Source organism: Salvelinus alpinus, chromosome 6 (assembly GCF_045679555.1).
Source record: "Salvelinus alpinus chromosome 6, SLU_Salpinus.1, whole genome shotgun sequence".
In the NCBI taxonomy this organism is placed as follows: domain Eukaryota; kingdom Metazoa; phylum Chordata; class Actinopteri; order Salmoniformes; family Salmonidae; genus Salvelinus; species Salvelinus alpinus.
In genome coordinates this window covers 66,798,145-66,820,761 of record NC_092091.1, presented here as the reverse complement: position 1 = coordinate 66,820,761, position 22,617 = coordinate 66,798,145, and the positions used below count along the sequence as shown (strand labels likewise).

Genomic DNA, 22,617 nt, shown 5'->3' with positions numbered 1-22,617 from the left:
CAATCTTTTCACTTTTAATGTGTGACATGAGTTAATCTGATACATAGTTGGAGAGTAGCTCCATGTTATGCTCACTTCATATTTGTTTTGGAACCAGACGTTGGACAAGTGAAAAAGCCTGAAAGCGTCTCCCAGCTACCTACAGCAGTTACAATGCTATACGCATATTTCAATCAATGCATGGAGAGAAGTGAACAGACAATATTAAGCTATGCTCATAATTCTTTCTGGCTATACATACGGTAGTGTGTTTTGGTAGCAGACTGAGACTGGGGACTGATAGTGTTGTCTTGGACATGGACATGCCGGGAGCCGGCATGCTTGTCATAGCTGACAAGGTTCAGCATATTTCGGTGTGTGGGGGGGGGGGGGGACTGTTCTAGGGATGTGCTGTCCTCTTTCCGGGAACTGAAATGAATAATCTATTTTTTTTCGAGTTGTGAGACAGCGAGGAGCCACCCTTCTCATGGCATTTGACCCTGCTCTGTCCCTAAGAAGACAGTCAAAACACAAAACTTCCTGTTCAAGACAGAATTGAAAGTCTCATCTTAGTCCGAGTACGTATTTCAGCCAAAATTAGCCACGTCAGATTCAGAGGACATGAGGATTTTGGGATCCTCTGCAAAAGTCTGACATACGTATTTCACAACAGTACGTGTTTCTTCACAGGCTTGATGAGTAATTTCCCATCATTCCTTATTGACTCAACCTCAGCCATTCTGATCTTAATCCAATCTGAATTGGATAACGGTCCGATGGCATATCGTAATGAAATAAATTGAACTCATATGCTTACATGAATTACTCGATCACAATTGTGATAATACTTCCATCATTGAGTTATCCTGCATTCCCTTTTCCAAGTATATCTGTTTTCACAGTAATCCCTCTCTCCAATAAACCAACAAATTCAGTCAAAGTAGAAAAAGTCACTACAGTTTGTCACTGATTGTCACAATAAAATTGGCCTCTAACTTCTTTCCCATTTCTCTCTCTCTTTTCCCTTTTTGTCATTTGGAGCAAGTGCCCCAGATAAGAAATTGCTTACATCCCACTCAGTGTGGGACTGGGTGGATTGCTTCCCACAGGGTATGTACCAATGTGCAGAGAGCACACTTCGACAGATGCCATCAGAGAACAAGCATATGAATTACCAGGCAGCCTGCCATCTAGCGAGTTCACACAGAATGCCATTAATACCTGATGAACAGTCAGACAACAACACAACAACAACATGAAAGCCGTGGCAACTGGGACCCAGGTAAAGGTTCCATCATTTATATATTAATGGTTTTATTAACAAAGACTTCCAACTAGCAGCTAGCGAAACCCCTCAAAAGTTACAATGATGGAGGCGTCGAAGCTTGATGCCAGGCTGCAGCAACCAGGGGACCCGTCAGCGAATCACGTCCCGATGAATAAAAGATAACGGCACTGTTGACCAATAACTAATTCAGAAGCCATGAGATATTTATGGATACAATTAAAGAAAACACAATCCTTTTAAATTTAAATTGCGGTAGATATTAGCATTACCCAATGAAGTCACAATTCATATTAAGTAGGTAAAGTACCTTTACAAGTGTACTATAATTGGATGAGATCAGTGAATCTGTTATTGGGGCTTAATTAAAAAAGCATAAAGGAAAGGCTTTGTTAAGTCTTTAAATGTTCATTACTAAAATAGGGCACACGATGTTATGATCTACGTGATATTTCTCATTATTATTATACAATTAATAGTCAACCAATGATTAAATGCATAAAATATCTGAAACAATTAATACTAAGTGATGTATTTACACTATATATAAAAAGTATATTTTCTCTCATATTCCATCTCTTCCTGGTACAGGGCATGACATGGCACGCAAAACATAATTACTTGATTATCATAAATATTTCCACTTTTACAAGGTAATATTTTCCACAGGAGACTCTGATAACGTCAGACACACTGTTTTCATTAAAATGACGATGTGATCCAAAGTGTTGTTTAATGAGAGGATTGCTACAGCCTGACCTTAATGGAAAGAAGCCTACCCTTAGGCCAGGAGAATGTACCAGCGAAGGGCACGGGGGAGGGAAGGGAATATTGGAGTGCTGCTGATACAGAAAACACTACTTTGCCCTCTCGGAGGATGTTCAATCAGCTTTTAGGAATGGCCCTTGACTTCGACAAGGCCTGGGGGCCCACAAGTAATCAAGCGGTGTGTGTGTGTGTGTGAGTTTGTGTGTGTGTGTACCTTATCTGTTTGCACATTATCTTATCTTCCTCGTGATATGGAACTCCATTGTCCAGGTTCTTTATTTAGCTAAACAGTTGCTGTGTCAGCTCGTTGGGAGAGAGAAGGGCCGACCTTGGCCTGCTTGGATAGCCTCTCTTCCTGCTTTTAGACAATGTATTGATAAAGGGCCCATTTGCTAAGTGTATAGTTATGGAACGAGTAATGGACACCGATGGAGAGGCACTCACATTCCTCATCATTATTGACATGCCTCACTCTTCTTTGTTACCTAGCACAACTCACAACATCTATCTGTCTGGACATGATGTACTTTGTGCCGTACATGTCTATGGGACAATATATCAAACATTCCTTTCTTTAGTTTCAAACTAGTTTATTTACTGTTTGGTGAATATGACAGCTGACAAACCTAATTAAGTGGAATAATCATGCATATGACCCTATTTAAGGCAAGCTACAAGAGATTGATACACTTGCAGCTTGTGTGGCTCGTACAGATGTGGTGATTTAACTGGCCTCTGCTTTGGCCACCCACAGAGTTGTGATTGTAAACAGTAATGCTTCAAAGAAATTTTGGTTCCGCTCTCTTTACTACCCTTCCCTTTCCATCTCAACATGTTCAAATCAACACCACTGGGACATGCACATTTAGTTCCGACTGCCCTCCTCACATTTCCTTACCATGTTGATCTCGGTTTCCTTTAGTGGGAAGAAACAGTTGAGCCGTATACAGGGCTAGAATCTGATCTGGGATCTGAGGAAAGGAGAGAGAGGAGCATACTGACTGGGGACTGTGTGGTTCCCAGATACCCGGTGTGTGAGTGTGGGAGTGTGTGTGTGTTTGTGTATATCGGAGTGCGTTGTGCCCCTGAGATGATTTTCGGCAGGCGGTGCAGAGATGAGAGAGAGACGAGAGGAGGAGTGAGAGAAGGAGGGAGAGAGGAGAGAGAGAGAGAAAGAGAGAGAGAGAGAAAGAGAGAGAGAGAGAGAGAAAGAGAAAGAGAGAGAGAGAGAGAGAGAGAGAGGAGAAAGGAGAGAGAGAGAGAGAGAGAGAGGAGAAAGGAGAGAGAGAAAGATAGCGAGACAAAGAGGAGAAAGAGGGAGAGCGAAAAAGATAGAGAGAAAGAGTGAGAGAGAAAGAGGGGCTGCTGTTGCTGTTTCCAATGGGGGGCCTGTTACCGAGGGGAGGTGGAGATTTACACTCCCTCTCAGTCAAAGTGCTCCCTCCACTCCTGCTGCGCTCTGAGACACACACAGACACACACACACACACACACACGCTCCCAACTCTCCACAGGAAAACCCAGAGCCTAATGCGCAGCACCTCACAGGCAGCACACTGCCACGTACGTTGGGCAAACCAAACCAAGTGGGACACTAACTCCGACTCTGCGACTTTGATAGTTGGTTAATTACTCATGTGATGTGATTCAGATGTCTAGGGGCTTCAGCAGAAAGTTCGCCTGACGGTTCCAACAGGGGAGGCAGGAGCAGACATTTTAGGAGAGCAGAGCGGTAGGTGAAAACCAAAGCTATTTATTATTTATCAATATATCAGTTTACGTGCCGTCACACAGGGTCCCAGTAGTGTGGTGCCTGATGCTAAACGGTGATGCTACATGAAGTGCTGGATGCTAAATAGGTTTCTGTGTACTAACTAGGTGACATCTGGGACTTTGAACAGGATGAAACACTCTTCATGGCTAGCTGGAGAGCCACTGTGTTCTGTTGTGATGAAAAAGTATTCAAATGTAGATCTCAGTTTTCTTTACCTCCTTGGTCTGAATTCAGTGAGTCTAAATTGTACATTCATAGAAAGGGTTTTTAACTACTCTGTAAAGTTTTACCTGAAAAACACTATGATATTACTTTGAATATAACCTGGTAATTATATAAATGTAAGTATTTGATTTACATATTGATAGTAGGGTTAATTTCCAACTGGTTAAAAAATATATTTTAACATTTTGAGAGAACTTAAGATTTGTTCATGTAACATCTTCACTTAACTCTCAAACAATACAAAAGCTGTATTGTGTAATATAACACTGACTAGACATGGGGCTGATCTGATTCTTTCATGTTAAAATGTCTCATTGTTTTCTAACCGCTAGTCTGAGTCTTTAAATTAAAACCAGAAGGGAGAATGCAGGGCAGAGGAAACCACACTGAAGAAGCCACACAAGGGGCGCATTGTCAAAACAATATGAAGCCCTGCCTGGCTCTCTCTCTCTCTCTCTGTGTGTGTGTGTGTGTGTGTGTGTGTGTGTGTGTGTGTGTGTGTGTGTGTGTGTGTGTGTGTGTGTGTGTGTGTGTGTGTGTGTGTGTGTGTGTGTGTGTGTGTGTGTGTGTGTGTGTGTGTGTGTGTGTGTGTGTGTGTGTGTGTGTGTGTGTGTGTGTGTGAGAGCTTGCGTGAGTGTGTGTAATATGTGCTTGTAGCCCACACACTCCTATTAGCACAAAGGCTGTGCTGATTATTACTTCCAGAAATGACAGAGAAGAGACTCTTCATAAACTCACCCATCATATTGTTTGACTGTAACCAGTCGTGGCATCTTCCCATCTGTGCCCCCTTGGTAAAACCTGTTTGAAGTCTGAAGGAGGTTGTTTTACTTCCTCTAGCAGTTGGAGAGGATGGGAGAGGACCCACTGTGATGTGTAACTTTTGACTGACACATTATGGTTTTGGCTCCATTTCTGAGGAGATGTTCCTGGATTGACATTTCAGTTGTGGCGGGGGAAATTAAAAGATTCGGACAAAAGTTTACAGTGGTTACACAGTCAATTCAATTGAGGAAGTTTTGTTTTGTTGCTTGCAAAGTTTGCTGGCTGAAATAACCCATATACTTTTTTCCCTGTTTCCCTTCATCTCTCTCTTTCTGTGTCTCTCTTCTCTCACTCTCTCTCGCTCTCCCCCCCTCTCTCTAACTTGCTCTCCCCCCCTCTCTATCTCTCTCCCCTCCCTTGTCTCTCTCGCTCACCAGCTCTCACCACCAGTAGTATATGGGGAACCCCTACACTATCTGTCCATCTCCTGAGACAAAGCGTGGAATGTGTTCTATAATGGGCGCCCCAATCGTACATGTGTTGGTGCTAATGGCCGTCATGGCCGCCCTGCCTGGCCCTGGAATGTGTCAGATAAACAGCACCACAGACGAGGGAGAGAAGAACTCCCTACCAGACCAGGGCCTGGTCCTCCACAACACCCACATCACCCTCCAACCCCTGGGCTTCCACAGCACCAGTAGCCCCTTCCTGGAGCATGGGAGCCCCATCTCCACCAGGGGCCACCAGGGGCCGCAATGGCCCAGGGTCGGAGCTGGATCTGGGGCCACAAACATCACCAGGATAAGGGCCCCTCCACCATGCACCATCGCCACTTCCATTCAAGGCTATTTCAAATACATCAACACAGTGATTTCTATCATAGTGTTTGTGGTGGGCATAGTGGGCAATGCCACCCTGTTGAGAATTATCTACCTGAATAAGTGCATGAGGAACGGGCCCAATGCCCTCATTGCCAGCCTGGCGCTGGGAGACCTCATCTACATCACCATAGATATACCCATCAACGTCTACAAGGTAAGAGACACATATCCATCCTGTACACTGGACATCACAGTGAATTGTGCATGGATATATTGAAGCATAATTGCATCTCAGAGAGAACGAGAGATTATTTCACCTGTTTTGGCAATGTAAACATATGTTTCCCATGCCAATAAAGCCGCTTGAATTGAATTGAGAGAGAGAGAGAGAGAGAGAGAGAGAGAGAGAGAGAGAGAGAGAGAGAGAGAGAGAGAGAGAGAGAGAGAGAGAGAGCGAGAGAGAGCGAGAGAGAGAGAGAGAGAGAGAGAGAGAGAGCGAGAGAGAGCGGGTGAGAGAGGGAGAGCGAGAGAGTGCGCGCAAGAGAGAGAGAGCGAGAGAGAGCGAGAGAGAGCGAGAGAGAGCGAGGGAGAGAGAGAGAGAGAGAGAGAGAGAGTCATTATTTGCCAGCCTAAGGGATGTGGTCGCAACACGGGCCAGATGGTATACCAACAACAGACTGAAAAAGGCCAACCTATTAGAATCCTCTAAGAGAGTAGCGGAGAAAAGAAAGGGGAGAACAAATAAATAAAGTATTCATTAGAATGCTCCCCAAAGATCATGTTGCTCTCCAAAGTTGATTTCAGTAGTAGTAGTACTACTTTATCTTCATTGGGTGGCTCTTTGTGATGAAGGAAGCAGGGAGAGGCCCAGACTTAAATAAACAATGGAATCAGACCAATCAGACTGCGGTCACACATATCAGTGGCCCTGCTCTGACCCGTGGTTTGTCACAGGACCAGCTCTCCTCTCCAGCCCTCTTATCTGCGATCACACTTGAACCTAGCTACACTCAGAATAAATGGGTCTGGTTAAATGATGAATCACGTGTCCAGTGTGAGTCATTTAAACCCATTAGACTGTACTCCATTTACCCCCATGTGGGCTCACTTTAACATTACCTAGATAGATCTCACAGATGATTTACGGCGTTATCTTACCTGCTGTGGTATTATTGCTTGAGAGTAATGAGCATATTTTTTCATTGGGTCCACATACATTGGTTGAACAGGTCAAGGTTCTTAATAGGATGTAGTACAGTACATTGGGAATGCTCAGTTCATTGTGAAGAGAAATGGTGAGGCCACCTGTTTAGTATTACCGGTATATAGTTTCATCACACTGTGTCAGCACATATGGAAGTGCTCGGGTCCCGGGACAGATGATTCTCTACATGTACAAAGGGGGAAAAGTCTTTCCTGTATTAGGCGCTTCAGTTACACACATGCAGGATAAATCACAATGTCCCTTTGTACTGGTGAGGAAAAGTAGTGCCGTAGGTACAACTCTGGATTCAGTCCAAACACTCCCTGTGAATATGTCTGCACTACAGGGCCATGTGCTTTCGGGAGGCCCAGCTCACTTCCTACGGGGTTTGTTTGACGCAGTTTCCAAATTGAATCATATACACACTGCATACACACACACAATACTACACACACACACACAGACACAGGCTACACACACACACCCACAGTGACGTAGCCCCTTTTCCCTTCCAACTCCCATGTTCCCGAGACTTTTTGATTAGATGGAACCGCCTAGCGCTCCAAGTGAACAATAGGGGGACAAGGATGCACCCGTGAAGTGTTTCCTTTGACCCGGCACCTCAACGACTCTGGGTTAATCCCCTCTTTCTCTCTTTGTTCGGCCCATGTTGATTCCTGTTCAACGACAGCTGCCAAGACTACTTCATAATGACAAAGGGTGGTTTTAGCAGTCTGTTCTACAGGGAGAGCTGTGAGTTGTTTTCTTAAAGGAGCTCTTCTTTCAAGAGGCTATGGGAAGTGGTGCTTATAGATGCCTGGAAGTCCAATTAAAGAAAAGATGTCACTTTCAAAGATAGTTCCAGGGTTGGCTTGCTAGGGTTTTATTGTAGGACCTGACTCAATGATGTACTGTATCAAGATGATGAGGCGCATATGGGCCTGCTGTCGGACTGTACTCAGATTCAGAATGAAGTCAGGACGTACCATGAAATCCCTCTGATGTGATTGTGACTAACCTGCCTGTTGTGAAGGGCCTGCTACAGTACAGTGGTTAAAGATAGTCCGGACCCTAAGGGCAATGGGAATTGAGCTAAGAGGAGATAAACATGTGATTCCCTAACCTCAATCCCCTATAATTTATCCCTTACTAGTTAGTAAAGAAAGCGATATAAGGGCTAGTCCATTATTTTTATTATTATTGTTGTTGTTATTATTATTATTATTTTATTACTCTTCACAGCAGGTATTGTTTTTTCACAATTCTATTTATTTTTTACATGCTTTTTCTGTCTTCTCAGTTACCATACTGGCTAATAATGACCATTATGGATCTTATGAAAGGGTTTGTAATACAGGGAAGTGCCAACTGGCTCAATGCCATCTAAGGTGTGTGGTTATTTCCTGACGATGCAAAGCCTGTTGTGAGTTGAAGCGTACAGACTGTCTTCTACGATGTGCTGACGGTCTCTCTCTCTCTCTCTCTCTCTCTCTCTCTCTCTCTCTCTCTCTCTCTCTCTCTCTCTCTCTCTCTCTCTCTCTCTCTCTCTCTCTCTCTCTCTCTCTCTCTCGCTCTCTCTCTCTCTCTCTCTCTGTCTGTCTCCCTTTAGCTCCTTGCCACCAGGTTCCCCTTCGATGACAATTCCTTTGGGCTGTGTCTGTGTAAGCTGGTGCCATTCTTACAGAAGGCCTCTGTGGGCATCACCGTCCTCAACCTCTGTGCCCTAAGCGTCGACAGGTCAGTCACCTGTACCACTGCTGAATTCCAAATCAACCAATGGTAGCTGATCTAACAGGATCAAAGCAAAAAGCCTAAGAAATATTTGCATATTCATGTTTATAGAATTAATAAACAATATAAGCAATAAGCAATATGGTGTTTCTTTCCATCTGCTTCATGATAGCCTATTGCCTACACCTATCCAATTCTTTCAGATCTACGAGAGTGTCTTGGGAGTAAGGGAGAAGGCTTCTGAAGCATTATACACATTACTCATTTACTATCAAATGCATTGTCTGGCAGGCATACACTTACCAAGGTTAACATACGAGCTGTAGCTGAATCTGACCTAGTACTCAGACACTATAAGTGGGTCTTTATGCAATTTATTTCATAGAGACATATTCTGCTCCCTGGAATAGGATTCTATTATCTTGTAAAAACATGTGTTTGAAATTGGTTCCAGACTCATGGAATGTTTGCACTGTAGAATTCTGTTCTGTTCTGGCCCTTCAGTTCTGTGAATCTTTATATGTAGGTTACGGGAAACTCCAAATGAAAATCAGTCTAATGATGCTTTTTTTCTGTGAAATATAGTCTACTAAAAAACTCCTCTCTAAACTTTTTTTCTATGAAAAAAAGTCACCCTCAGACCCTCAACCTTTGCCAGTAACTCACCAACACCATGATAAAACACATTGCCGTGGTTTGAATTCAAACTAAAAGTGTTTGTTGAACAGTAAAGCCTTTATGAGATAGCCCACTCTATGTATGGGAGTGGCTGAGACAAATTGGCCAGGAAAGATGAATGACTTCCCTAATTTGATTTAAAGGAAACCACAGGATGGGAGTTAGTTTAACTCCTTAGTGGAGGTGGTACGGTAAAGTCAGTTTATTCCGGAAGTTTGTAATGTCAGTAATAATGGAGCTCTCCCATTACCAACATAGTTACTCTCCCTCCTAGTTTTCTATTGGCTACATCTGTTAAGGACTAGGCCAGCTGGGGCCATATCCACAAAGCCTCTCAGAGTAGGAGTGCTGATCTAGGATCTGCCCATACAATCTTTTTCATGGCGATCCATAAGTCAAATCTGATGCTAGATCAGCACTCCTACTCTGAGAGGCTTTGTGATCTTAGTTGTTTCTCTCCCTGAGGAGGGTCAGCTTTGCCATCAAGGAGCAAATCTAAAAATGTTTATTCTCACATTTTTAACTGATTGTTTTGTGTCTGTTGCTACACTACTAGACTTGTATTCCCGTCTCACTTCCTTCGGTTCTTGTAACACTTAACACTGTCGCTCCTGTTTATCAGCAGAGTGAAAGTGAGTGGCTGACGTCCGGCTTCATTGGTCTGTGAGTTAGCAGACATAAGAGATAAGAGCATAAGGAGGCCTCTTCTGGGTCTAAAGGGATGGAAGCCAGTTTAACATACCAGCTATGCTGAATGACTCCCATCATAGAGAGAGAGAGAGAGAGAGACGTTAGTGATAGAGACGAGTTCAATAGCAGATGGTCCCAGAAAACGCGCAGCATATCTCGTCTGGTTTGTGTCTCGTCCTCTCTGTTTGAGAGAGAGAGAGAATGTGGATGCATTACCAGCTGGGTAAAATATAAATGACACTATGTTGTTTGCCAAGGGTATTCAAGTGCGTCATGAAAAATATATTGTTCAGGCCATAAAATGTTGATGCAGCGTTTACTAAAACAAGCGGTGCCTATTAATGAAACAAACAAGCAAACATGATTTGGAGCACAGGAAACAAGCGTCAACAAACAGACTATAGCTCCTGCCAACGCTTGTTTGGAGGCTTCACAAAAGAATGAATATTAGATTCTGAGGATAAACAATTGATTATTATCTGTTGTTCATTAAATCTTAACTTGGATCATTTTTCTCACTATGCGGTACAGTGTGTGTCTGGTCTACTGCCATGCAGTCAGTTCATAGAGCATATACTACAATGTACAGCTGAGTTGACCCAACATAATGGTTCTGTGATAAGATGAACAAGTAGTCCAGTAGTTTTCTCTCCATAACTCTGTGGTTCTCACAATCATGTTCCCATGCAGGGTTAAACGTTTGAAGTAAGTCTATTATTCAAGTACTGGAAGTGTCTCTAAAACAGGTTCACTTTTCACAGTCACTTGAACCTTCTAGCAGGCAAAGCTGGTTGAAAAGACTTCATTACAACCATTAAAAGCTGGTTGAAATGACTTCATTACAACCATTAAAAGCTGGTTTGAAATGACTTCATTACAACCATTAAAAGCTGGTTGAAATGACTTCATTACAACTAGTTTCGCCGCTGGGCTGTTTATTAGTTCCAACTCCCAACTCATCAGTTGTTGCTGAAAAGTCCACAGCCCTGGCCCTGCTCTAACCCCTACCTTACCCCACCATGTTCACCCTTTCATTCTTTGTGTCCCTCCATGCCCCAGGTACCGTGCAGTGGCGTCATGGAGCAGGGTCCAGGGAGTAGGGATTCCTCTTCGGACGGCCATGGAGATTGTGTCCATCTGGGTGCTGTCCATGGTCCTGGCTGTCCCAGAGGCCATCGGCTTCGACATGGTTGAATTCAACTACAGGAACGAGACCATACGGACATGCATGCTCAACCCCAGGACTGAGTTCATGATGGTACGACCCATTTTCTTGTTGACGCTTCTGCACTTGAAATAATCCTATTACCTGTATACAAACAAATCTGGCCCACAACGTGTCTGAGTAAGAGTGCTGATCTAGGATCAGGTCCCCCCTCTTATTCATTATGATTTAAAAGACAAAAGTGATTCACGTAGGGTTACAGTACAGTACATGTGTGTTAAGTTAGTAAATCTGAGAGTCCATGATTTCATGTGGTGGTGTATCCTTGCACTGACCTATCAAAAACAATTCCATCTGTCCAAATACTTGGCATGAAAAGTAATTGTTATAAATACAGTGGTGGATTTATCGTACTGACGTTCATTTCTCTGACATTCTTGGTGGAACCACGGAAAGAACTAGAAGTATGGTGAAAGGAAGCATACAGAGGCCAGACCTGGGTTCAAATATCATTTCAAATACTTTAGCTGTGCTTGACTGAGCTTGTCTGGCTTAAAGGACGAATAGAATCGTCCCAAAACATCCGGCACTCCAGGTAGGCTAGAGCAAACACAAAGTATTTGAAAGATTTCAAATAGTACTTAAACCCAAATAGCATTTGAACTCTGACAGAGGTCTCCATACGTTTTTTCCCTCGGAGAGAAAATCTCTGAGGTGATCACTTTCTTTGTTCACAAGCCTGGAGAACATAATTGATCGCAGGCCACAACAGCAATTACAGCTCAACTGATGTATGGTTCCTTCAAGCTGAGCCATGTGTGTGTCTAGTTCACATCATGCAACACAAAAGATACTAAATCCCATATCATGACCAAACCATGCTGAGGTTTAGGTCGTTTCATTAAAATCCTCCTGGAGTGAGGAATTTAGTAATGTCGTATAAAGGTTATAGATGAACATTTATTCTGTGGCCCAAAAATTCCTCAAATGGCACCTGCTCCTCCTTAAAACTTGTACGATAATATGTGGATTTAGTAGATTAGAATATGTCACTGCCATCACATAGACGTATTGGTAAAGTCAACTTGCTTTGTTACCAAACCTAGCAGGTGAAACTGGTTGAAATGACCTCATTACGACATCAATACAACCAGTTTTCCTGCTGGACAGTCTTCTGGAGTATTGGCATGTTAAGACGTGTGGTTCTCCTGCATAGAACCTGTGTACTAACGTTCCCCTGTTGTGGTTCTCCTGCAGTACTATAAGGACATCAAGGACTGGTGGTTGTTTGGGTTCTACTTCTGCGTTCCTCTGATGTGTACGGCCGTGTTCTACACTCTGATGACCTGTGAGATGCTCAACCACAGGAACGGCAGCCTCCGCATCGTCCTCAGTGAACACCTCAAACAGGTACACACACAAGGTACTGAGGCCAGACTGCCTCATGTTTAGTGTCTCTTAAGGAGAAGCCCATTCCCTCTCTCAGGCCTTTCAAGCTGACGTTGCATAACCCACCCTGACTGCCTTCTACATTCATAGTACTACTTCTTAGTATCAGATCTCTCTTCTCTTCGGTTGTTATGTCCTGTAACCAGAGCCTCTAGGTTGGGCTGCGTATAGGCAGAGGCACCTCTACCGTAACAGTACACTACTGCAGAATGACTCACGTTTAGTCTCTTTAAAGGTTTGTCCTTTTCCTCTCTCAGGCCTATCCGGTTTACATTACATAACCCTACATCTCCCTAACAACCTAGCGTCTCCCGAACCTAACATTTTGTCTGTTTACATCCCCAGAGTTGTTACCATACAGTACTCAGGATGACTCAGCGTTTTTTAAATACATTTTCCACCCTCAGTATCTTGTCTTCATCACCCTTCATCGTCATCGTCCAACCTTTTCCTAATCTGTTGTTTATTGTTATCCCCAGAGACGGGAAGTGGCCAAAGCAGTGTTCTGCCTGGTCCTGATCTTCGCTCTGTGCTGGTTCCCCCTGCACCTCAGCAGGATCCTCAAGAAGATGGTCTACAACCCCAGAGACATCGGACGCTGTGACCTGCTCAAGTGAGTGCAGCCATGTTTGTTTGCTGTTGTCATCTTATTATTAGAAATGACTGATTCAGTACGGTGTGTTGGAAAATGGAAAGGTGGAAATACGTGGGGAATCACTCGACTGGATCTAGAGCCACAACAGACTAAACACAGACGGACATGATTTGAGTTGCTGCAATTTAACGATTCGAAATGTTTGAAAGGAGATGAAACTCAAATGGAAGTTCGGCCAAAAAACATGGGTGTCGTTTCTTTCAGCTTCCTGTTGGTCTTGGATTACCTGAGTATCAACCTAGCCACAGTAAACTCCTGCATAAACCCCATCATCCTCTACTTTGTCAGCAAGAAGTTCAAAAACTGTTTCAAGGTACAGTAGATCCCTAAACATACACACACACCCAACTCTCCTTTTCTCTCTTGCTCTATATCTCTCTCAATCCTTTTCACTCTCTCTCTTGCTTTCTTTTTCTTTCGCTCTCTCTTTCCCCCCATATAATCAGTATCTCCACTAACCCCCCCAGCCCTCCCCAAACCCTTTGTCTTGTCTCGCCAGTAAAACAAACAGAGAACCTCTCCCTCTCCCCACGACCGAGGGGCCGTGGCTCTGCGCTGGTGATGACATTATTTAAAGAAAATGTAAAGCAAAGCAGTGATTTATGAACTCATTTACTGGGTGAGGTCACATAACTGTACACATCTGTTAGAGACCTGAGCTGAAGATAAGCCATGCCCTAGCTCTAGCTGTCCTCAGAGAGCGAGAGAGACTGAGACTAACTCATAACAGCAATTCCCAGACCCTGAACGTGCCTCTTCCTCTCTGCAGAAGTGGGGCTAAGAGTTTGGGAAGGATAGAAAGTGTTCTACTTCTCACGCTGTGAGCAGATGTAGTTTTATGTAGTATACTGTTCAAAGAAGCATTCCCAGCCCTCATTACACAAGCCCTCATTATTGTAAGCTGTAGAAAAGTGCCTACTTGGACCTCGTCTATCGTAGCAGCAATAGAATAAACGCTATCAACACAGAATGACCAGAGCAGTATGAATAGTGCCTCTAATCTTGTAAACGTGCACCCTTGTTCAAGTGTCTAACCTTGTCCCCTTCCAGTCCTGCCTGTGTTGTTGGTGCCACTCGGATGCCACAGTGACCAGCACGGGACAAAACGGGAACGGGACCAGTATCCAGTGCAAGAGCCCAGAGCCCGCCAACCTTCACACGGACCGCAGCCTACGCAAAGACAGTGACTGACCACCACAGGAGGTGACGCCCCCTATGGACGAGGAGGTCTCACTACAACTACAGCCAGTCTGCACTAAACACAATGGACTCTCAACTCAATAGGACCCCCATGCTAAACCGCTATGGCGTGACAAACAGAGAGAGAGTCACACGTTTCAAACACCATCACACGTTTCTTTTACAGAACACTGCTGGGCAGCTCTGGAGCCTGACGTAGAACGACGGGGGAAATTAGTGGAGTTTATATATAGACACAAACATACAATGGGCATGATGGACGCTGCAGTATTTCCAGTGTCTCTATGGACTATACCGTTCCCTTTGCCAGGGGGAGACGAGGAGGGAGCGATGCTTTACAGTACCGTGAGAGAAGAGGAAGAGGGATGGAGGCAGGGGAGGGGACGGGAGGGGGAAGGTAGCTAACAGGATGCAGCTGAACTCAGGCTATAAATGACCGGCCAGTCAGTAGCGGAGCGAGTAGCGTGTTGTTCTGTTCACAAAATGGTCAGCACTGCTGGGATGAACCAGGAAGCAGCGGAAACCCCGGGAAGGAAGGCCAGAGCGCTCCCTGTTAGAGGGGACGAGAGGAGAAGGAGAGAATGGTCCCCCATGAGTCCTAATGAACTGCTACTCAGTGATGGTGGAGAGAAGGGGAGCTCTCACTATTGAGTTGACTGTCCTTTTTTAGTGTCGCTATAGCTTCTTCCATCATAGGCACTATACGCTGGTCGTTGTATACACAGTAGTACACTTTCATAGAGTAAGCTAATGTCCTGTGTTCGGTATGGTGAATTTGTTTTAATATAGATGAAAGTGATTTTGCCATGTAAACGTGTGTGTTCCAGTACTGTTTAATATTCTGTTTTATAAAACGTACCAGGAAGTGTTAATTCACTGTGTTTAGGTTTCATGTGCTGGGAAGAAGGAAAAACTGATTTTAACGAAAAGGTGCCTTGTGTCACCTTGAATTCCCCCGTATAGCCTTATACAGTATACAGACTCTGTACAACGGCCATTGGAATATCACTTAGGGTGTAGAGTTACTCCAGTGTAGAGTAACCACCAGAGTGCATCCCAAATGGACCCCTATTCCCTACATAGTCCTATGCGCCCTGGTCAAAAGCTGTGCACTATAGGAGGGAAGGGGGTGCCATTTGGGAAGCAGACCCAGTCTCTTGACTTGTTATCCAAAGACTTACTGAAGTCCCTAGTGTAAAGAACATGTCCAGATGCAACAAGCACCACAGGACCATAAAGTACAACGTTATGATTATGTCTCAGTTCAAGGCTCGTTGAAAAGGGGGTCTCTATGTTCTCACCCCAAAAATAAAGGGATAAAAACGGTATCCCTACTTCACTGTGAATTTTACAAGACACAGAAAATGTTGGTATTTACAGCTAAGCTGTTTGTGAAACATGCTCGTATATATCAAGTTTTTATATGGTGTTATATTTTGCTATGTTCTTTATCATATATACAGAATGTGGTTATTATTTGTCCTTTGCCTGAGGCAGGATTTTTTATTCGTTTTTTTTTTTTGTGATGATAAATATACCAGTTGGTGTTTAAATCATATCAGCTACCTAGGTGACTATACTGCTTTATACATTTGATATGTGAATACATGTATTATGAATACAATTAATGTGCTGTGTGTGTGTGTGTGTGTGTGTGTGTGTGTGTGTGTGTGTGTGTGTGTGTGTGTGTGTGTGTGTGTGTGTGTGTGTGTGTGTGTGTGTGTGTGTGTGTGTGTGTGTGTGTGTGTGTGTGTGTGTGTGTGTGTGTGTGTGTGTGTGTGTGTGTGTGTGTGATTCTTTGCACTTTTTCCGTTTGAGTGTTTGTGGCACTATCTACAGCATATCAGACAGTGTCAAAGATAAAGGCTTTTCAGTTTAACCACTCATATCAATACATGGTATTTTACCACTATAATGTTCATTCAGAGGCATCATACCCCTCTATAGAAAATTGTATTATTGTTTGACACATTTGTTTCTCATGTTTCATACAGAAATGCTGCTGCTTATCCTAATAAAAATCATTTAAGTGTATACCGTTTGCCTTGCATTACTAATGAGAGATTAACGTTATATTGATATGCATAACGTAAATACTTCGAAATGTGTAAGCATAAGAACATTAAACATGGCATTACTAAGGAGTTATACATTTGACATTGATATGCATTACATATAATTACTTTGGAATTTGTAAGCGTATGACCTCTCGCATTGCTTTACTGAGGAGTTATGAACTTTATACTGACATGTCATAGAAATACTCTTCTCTTTCTGAGAGGATAAGGGGCCTCTTTTTTTATTTTCTTAGTGTCTGTGGGAAGGAAACACAAGCTGGTCTGGGAGTGATTTGAAGTGCACTGTGACCTGCTTGCTTGTTGCTTGGCAACACCACCCTCAGGGTTACCATGTCAACTGAGAGGATGTGAACTGAATTGCTTGGAGAGAGGGAATGTAATCAAGCCAGCCCATATGAGTGACTGTTATCAGAGCTCCCAAATAGAGGAGCTGTTAAACATAACTTGTTTTGTTAGCTTAAAGACGTCCACCAGCGATTTCAGAATTTTTACTGTTGAAAAGCTATATATATAAATACAGTAAAGTACACTGGTGTAATACATTGAGAAATATAGTGTTTTTTAGACAAAACTGAAAACTTCAAGGAGTTGGTCTGATGGGGAGATGTGATGTCATCGGCCTCTCCCCTTTCTTGAGGAGCCATAGAGAACAAAAGAGGATACCTGGACCACCTATTGAGATGTGCCTTTTGTTAAGTAAATCAGGTGAAAAATTAGGTGAAAAGAAGAATGGAGAACGACTTTGATCAAATCTGCAGGATCTCAACTCTTTGCTTGAGATCAGTGCAATGGCTTTAGTTACATGGTTGTGTTGGACATTTAAAGTGAACACCATGAAATCTTCTTAGACAACCTAAACATTGTGAACGATATCGTTTTTAATCAAGATGATCATTTTAGCATTTTAGTCATTTAGCAGACGATCTTATCCAGAGCGACTTACAGTTGTTGCATTCATCTTAAGATCTCCGTCATGTCTAGGTTGAGCTTGAAGTGGTGGGCCGACATCCAAGCTGAGATATCTGCCAGGCACGCCGAGATGCGTGTCGCCACCTGGTTGTCAGAATGGGGGAAGAAGAAAAGTAGTTGAGTGTCATGAGCACAGCAATGATAGGAGAGACCATGTGAGGATATGATGGAGCTGAATGACTTAGTGTATAGATAGAAGGGGAGGGGGCCTAGAACCGAGCCTAGGGGGACACCAGTAGTGAGAGTGCGTGGTGCAGACACAGATCCTCTCCACGTCACCTGGTAGGAGCGGCCTGCCAGGTAGGATGTAATCCAAGAGTGTGTAGAGCCTGAGATGCCCAGCCCTGAGAGGGTGGAGAGGAGGATCTGATGGTTCACAGTGTCGAAGGCAGCAGATAGATCTAGGAGGATGAGAACAGAGGAGAGAGAATCAGCTTTGCCAGTGCGGAGAGCCACCGTGACACAGAGAAAAGCAGTCTTGGTTGAGTGACCCGTCTTTGAAGCCTGACTGGATAGGTTCAAGAAGATCGTCAGAGATGAGTTGATGAGGGAAGTGAGGAATGGGAGAAGATCTCCAGAGATGGTCTGGAGAAGGGAGGAGGGGATGGGGTCGAGTGGGCAGGTTGTCGGGCGGCCAGACTTCACTAGTCGCATGATTTCATCTGGAGAGGGAGGGGAGAAAGAAGTCAGTGGATACAGAGGAAGAGAAGGTAGAGAGGAGGGAGTGAAAGGATGATAGGTCCTCCAAAAGTTTTCCTCCATTTTCCTCCACGGAGCAGGAGGGGAGGGCCGAGTCGGCCGGGAGGAAAGGAGAAAGCGTAAGTCATAGGATGCAGAAAAGGGAGGAGAATAGTGTCGAAGAGGCAGAATCAGGAGACAGGAGGGAGAAGGATTTAGCAGAAGGGAGAGATGATAGGTTAGAAGAGGAGAGAGTAGTGGGAGAGAAAGCAAAGATTGTGATGCCGCTTGACCATCTGGGTAGGGCCTGAGTGGCTAGGGTTGGAGGAGAGGGAGACAAAAAAGGAAACAAAGTTTTTTAAATATTTATATTCTTGATTTCAGACCAAAATAAGCTGAGCCAAAATAATTTCTGCCTCAAAACCAATAGTAATGTCAGTGTCATAGATGTGTTGAGAGCTAATTTGTTACTTGTTATATTCATTGCAAAACATTTTTTTTGTCTCTTTCCAGTAAGCTTGAAAACACTGAATTCCTCTCACAACTGTGGTTGAAGAATATAAAAATGTCTGGCTTTAATGAAATGGATGACAAAAAAATAACATGAGACTCAAAAGGCATGACCATGAGAGAGAGAGAGAGAGAGAGAGACAGAGAGAGAGAGAGAGAGAGTGCAAGAAAGAAAGTGAGAGTGCAATAGAGAACAAGCGAGAGAGGATGGTTTTAGGTCTGTGGAATTTGGTGGGAAACTTGGTTGTTGCCAGCAGTGAAATGAATAAAGCTCAAAGGCAAAAAACAGAGGACCTCAAAAGGGCCAAAGAGGCTCCTCTATATAGAACATGGTGAACAGAGCCAAGTCCTTAATGTTGAAGGCCAAACACTGTTCACGAATGACAAGGCATTGGAGGGTTAAGTTGTGTGTGTGTGTGTGTGTGTGTGTGTGTGTGTGTGTGTGTGTGTGTGTGTGTGTGTGTGTGTGTGTGTGTGTGTGTGTGTGTGTGTGTGTGTGTGTGTGTGTGTGTGTGTGTGTGTGTGTGTGTGTGTGTGTGTGTGTGTGTGTGTGTGTGTGTGTGTGTGTGTGTGTGTGTGTGTGTGTGTGTGTGTGTGTGTGTGTGTGTGTGTGTGTGTGTGTGCGTGTGTGTGGAGAGGCATCAGAGGGTTATTATACAGTGCAGGCTGTTCTCTGCTGAAGAACGATGTCTGATGGATGTCTCTCTTTATTCAGCAGAGTTCAAACCCATGCTCTCAGCTGCCACTCAGACTTAAGATGCATACAACACAATAACAGTGAGGACTAGATGGACTACATATACCGAACTATGGTGGGTCGATAATGAGAAAGTCTATGAGTTTTGAAAGGGAGCTGAGAAAATTGAGAAGAGATACTTTGGGAAGATGCACTATAGTTTGAAACTAGGATAAATGTTATATAAAGTCAATCTTAATTGAATAGTTTATAATGGGTTGTACGTTGTTTATTCTTAATTAGGCCATTATATTCGCTACATACTGTGTACACAGAGTAAGGAATTAAGATAAAACGTGATACAACTGTGTTGAAATCCTTATACTAGCTAGATTTCACAACATTAACAACTCAATCACCAACTGAGTTCTAAGTAAACATCAATGGCTACAGACAGATGCAAGAAGAGAATAGCTATTCTGAAACATACCACCATAGACTTTAATAATAGCCTGTGCCCTTTGTCAGGCTTCTCTACTTGTCTCTCAGCATTACACAGATGCACTGACAGACCTGGGTTCAAATAGTATTTGAAACAATTCCATTTGGTTTCGTTGTGCCAGGCCAGTTCAATCAAGCCCAGCGAAATTATTTGAAACCAAATGGAGTAGTCCCAAAGGTGCCAACCCCTGCCTTCTGGCTTTTTAGGCTGACTAAAGCCAACGCAAAAAGTATTTGAAATGATTTCAAATACTATTTGAACCCAGGTCTGTCTGTATAAATGGAATAGTCCCAAAAGTGCCAACCCCTGCCTTCCGGCTTTTTAGGTCAACCCTACCTCATGCCACAAGAGTCGACATCGACTTAGCTCTGCATTTCCTCTCAAGAATCCCCCCTCAATCACAGAATAATATCAATAACACATTTCTAATACCTCGTGGAGTTCTGCCATACAGAGTAACCTGGAACCAGTAGAAACTGTACCAAATTGGATTGATGATTGGATAATGATATGGTCTGGGAGATATTATTGGTTCATCATGTCAGAGGCCTACTCTTCCAGCCAATCAGATTGTCACGCATAGGGCTACTCTTTCAGCCAATCAGATTGTAAGGCTATTTTGGGCTATTTCAGGAGGTGTATGGGTGACCTCATCTTTCATGCAAGTGATCTCAGAAACACACAGCATCCAGAAATATCAGTCTACAGGGACCGGATCCAGAAAATTGACAGAAAACAGGATGAATGATGACGCATTTTCGTGATTAGAAATATGAATGTCTGTTTCTTATAATGATATAACTTTGCTTTGTTTTCATATAGGCCAATACATATGATCTGAATGCATATCATTCTAATCTAGAACACTTTTGTAGGTCAAGCTAAAAATCTATTCTATTCCAGTCTGTTAGTTATTGTTCAGGAGAAGAAACAGCACAGCTGAAGTAAGTTCCCTGGGTGAATTTGAACACTTCCTAACACACAGACCTTAGGCAGATGTATTAAGATAAATAAGTAATCTCTGAATAATTGCAGACTTGTGTATTCCCCTGATGAGGGCGGTGCACTTTGGCTGATACTGTATCACTTGGTGCCAGTCAACAATCAGACAGTATGGCTCCACCTCTGCATACATTGATTTTCATACAGTAACTTCGCAGGGCCCATATTCATAAAGCGTCTCGGAGTAAGACTGCTGATCTGGGATCAGTGTTCATTTTCAGATCATAATGAATAGGATTAGATGGGCAAAGGAGACCTGGTCCTAGATCAGCTCTCCTACTCAGATGTTTTGTAACTAAGTAACAACACTGTTCAGTTCATTCAAAAATATACAGTGGCAAGATAAAGTATGTGAACCCTTTTGAATTATCTGGATTTCTGCATAAATTGATCAAAAAATTTGATCTGATCTTCATCTAAGTCACAACAACAGACAAACACAGTCTGCTTAAACTAATAAGAAAAATACAATAATTTCTGTGTTGTCTATATTGAATACATCATTTACACATTCACAGTGTAGGTTGGAAAAAGTGTGTGAACCCCTAGGCTAATGACTTCTCCAAAAGCTTAATTGGAGTCAGGAGTCAGCTAACCTGGAGTACAATCATTGAGACGAGATTGGAGATGTTGGTTAGAGCTGCCCTGCCCTATAAAAAACACTCACTTCTTGCTATTCACAAGAAGCATTGCCTGATGTGAACCATGCCTCGAACAAAAGAGATCTCAGAAGACACAAGATTAAGACTGGTTGACTTGCATAAAGCTGGAAAGGGTTACAAAAGTATCTCTAAAAGCCTTGATGTTCATCAGTCCACAGTAAGACAAATTATCTATAAATGGGGAAAGTTCAGCACTGTTGCTACTCTCCCTAGGAGTTGTCATCCTGCAAAGATGACTGACTGCTGTAAAGATGACAGTGCAGAATGCTCAATGAGGTTAAAAATAATCTTAGAGTGTCAGCTAAGACTTAAAGAAATCTCTGGAACATGCTAACATCTCTGTTGACGAGTCTACGATACGTGAAACACTAAACAAGAATGGTGTTCATGGGAGGACACCAGGAAAAAGCCAATGCTGTCCAAAAAAAACATTGCTGAACGTCTGAAGTTAGCAAAAGAGCATCTGGATGTTCCACAGCGCTACTGGCAAAATATTCTGTGAACAGATTAAACTAAAGTTGAGTTGTTTGGAAGGAAGGAACACAAAACACTATGTGTGGAGAAAAAAAGTCACAGCACACCAACATCAAAACCTTCTTCCCAACTGTAAAGTATGGTGGAGGGAGCGTCATGGTTTGGGACTGCTTTGCTGCCTCAGTGCCTGGACAGCTTGCTATCATCAACAGAAAAATGAATTCCCAAGTTTATCAAGACATTTTGCAGGAGAATGTAAGGCTATCTGTCCACCAATTGAACCTCAACAAAAGTTGGGTGATGCAACAGGACAACGACCCAAAACCCAGAAGCAACAGAGTGGCTTCAACAGAACAAAATATGCCTTCTGGAGTGGATCAGTCAGAGTCCTGACCTCAACCCGATTGAGATGCTGTGGCATGACCTCAAAAGAGCGGTTCACACCAGACATCCCAATAATATTTCTGATCTGAAACAGTTTTGTAAAGAGGAATGGTCCAAAATTCCTCCTGACCATTGTGCAGGTCTGATCCTCAACTACAGAAAACTTTGGTTGAGGTTATTACTGCCAAAGGAGGTTATTATATCCAAGGGTTCACATACTTTTCCCACCCTGCACTGTGAATGTTTATACGGTGTGTTCAATAAAGACATGAAAACGTATAATTGTTTGTGTG

General features: G+C 43.2%; 1 protein-coding gene across 2 annotated transcripts; it reads left to right on the top strand.

Moving 5' to 3' along the window:
* The first annotated feature begins 3,290 nt into the window (after positions 1-3,290).
* Positions 3,291-16,423, top strand: ednraa (endothelin receptor type Aa). 2 transcript variants are annotated; one of them, XM_071407473.1, is made up of 8 exons: positions 3,291-3,768; positions 5,234-5,831; positions 8,431-8,558; positions 10,980-11,178; positions 12,343-12,495; positions 13,014-13,147; positions 13,394-13,502; positions 14,240-16,423. In XM_071407473.1, exons 2-8 carry the CDS (start codon positions 5,253-5,255, stop codon positions 14,378-14,380), a joined length of 1,443 nt encoding a protein of 480 aa, XP_071263574.1. In that variant the 5' UTR covers positions 3,291-3,768; positions 5,234-5,252; the 3' UTR covers positions 14,381-16,423. The 2 variants fall into 2 exon arrangements, with proteins under 2 accessions (XP_071263574.1, XP_071263573.1); XM_071407472.1 differs by having other exon boundaries at positions 3,301-3,764.
* Positions 16,424-22,617: the final 6,194 nt, after the last annotated feature.

Bases quoted from the DNA above. Each gene is read 5' to 3' on its own strand.
- ednraa (XM_071407473.1), top strand. From the start codon at position 5,253: ATGGGGAACCCCTACACTATCTGTCCATCTCCTGAGACAAAGCGTGGA. The intron at 5,832-8,430 runs GTAAGAGACACA...GTCTCCCTTTAG, and splicing joins TACCCATCAACGTCTACAAG to CTCCTTGCCACCAGGTTCCC. The intron at 8,559-10,979 runs GTCAGTCACCTG...TCCATGCCCCAG, and splicing joins TGTGCCCTAAGCGTCGACAG to GTACCGTGCAGTGGCGTCAT.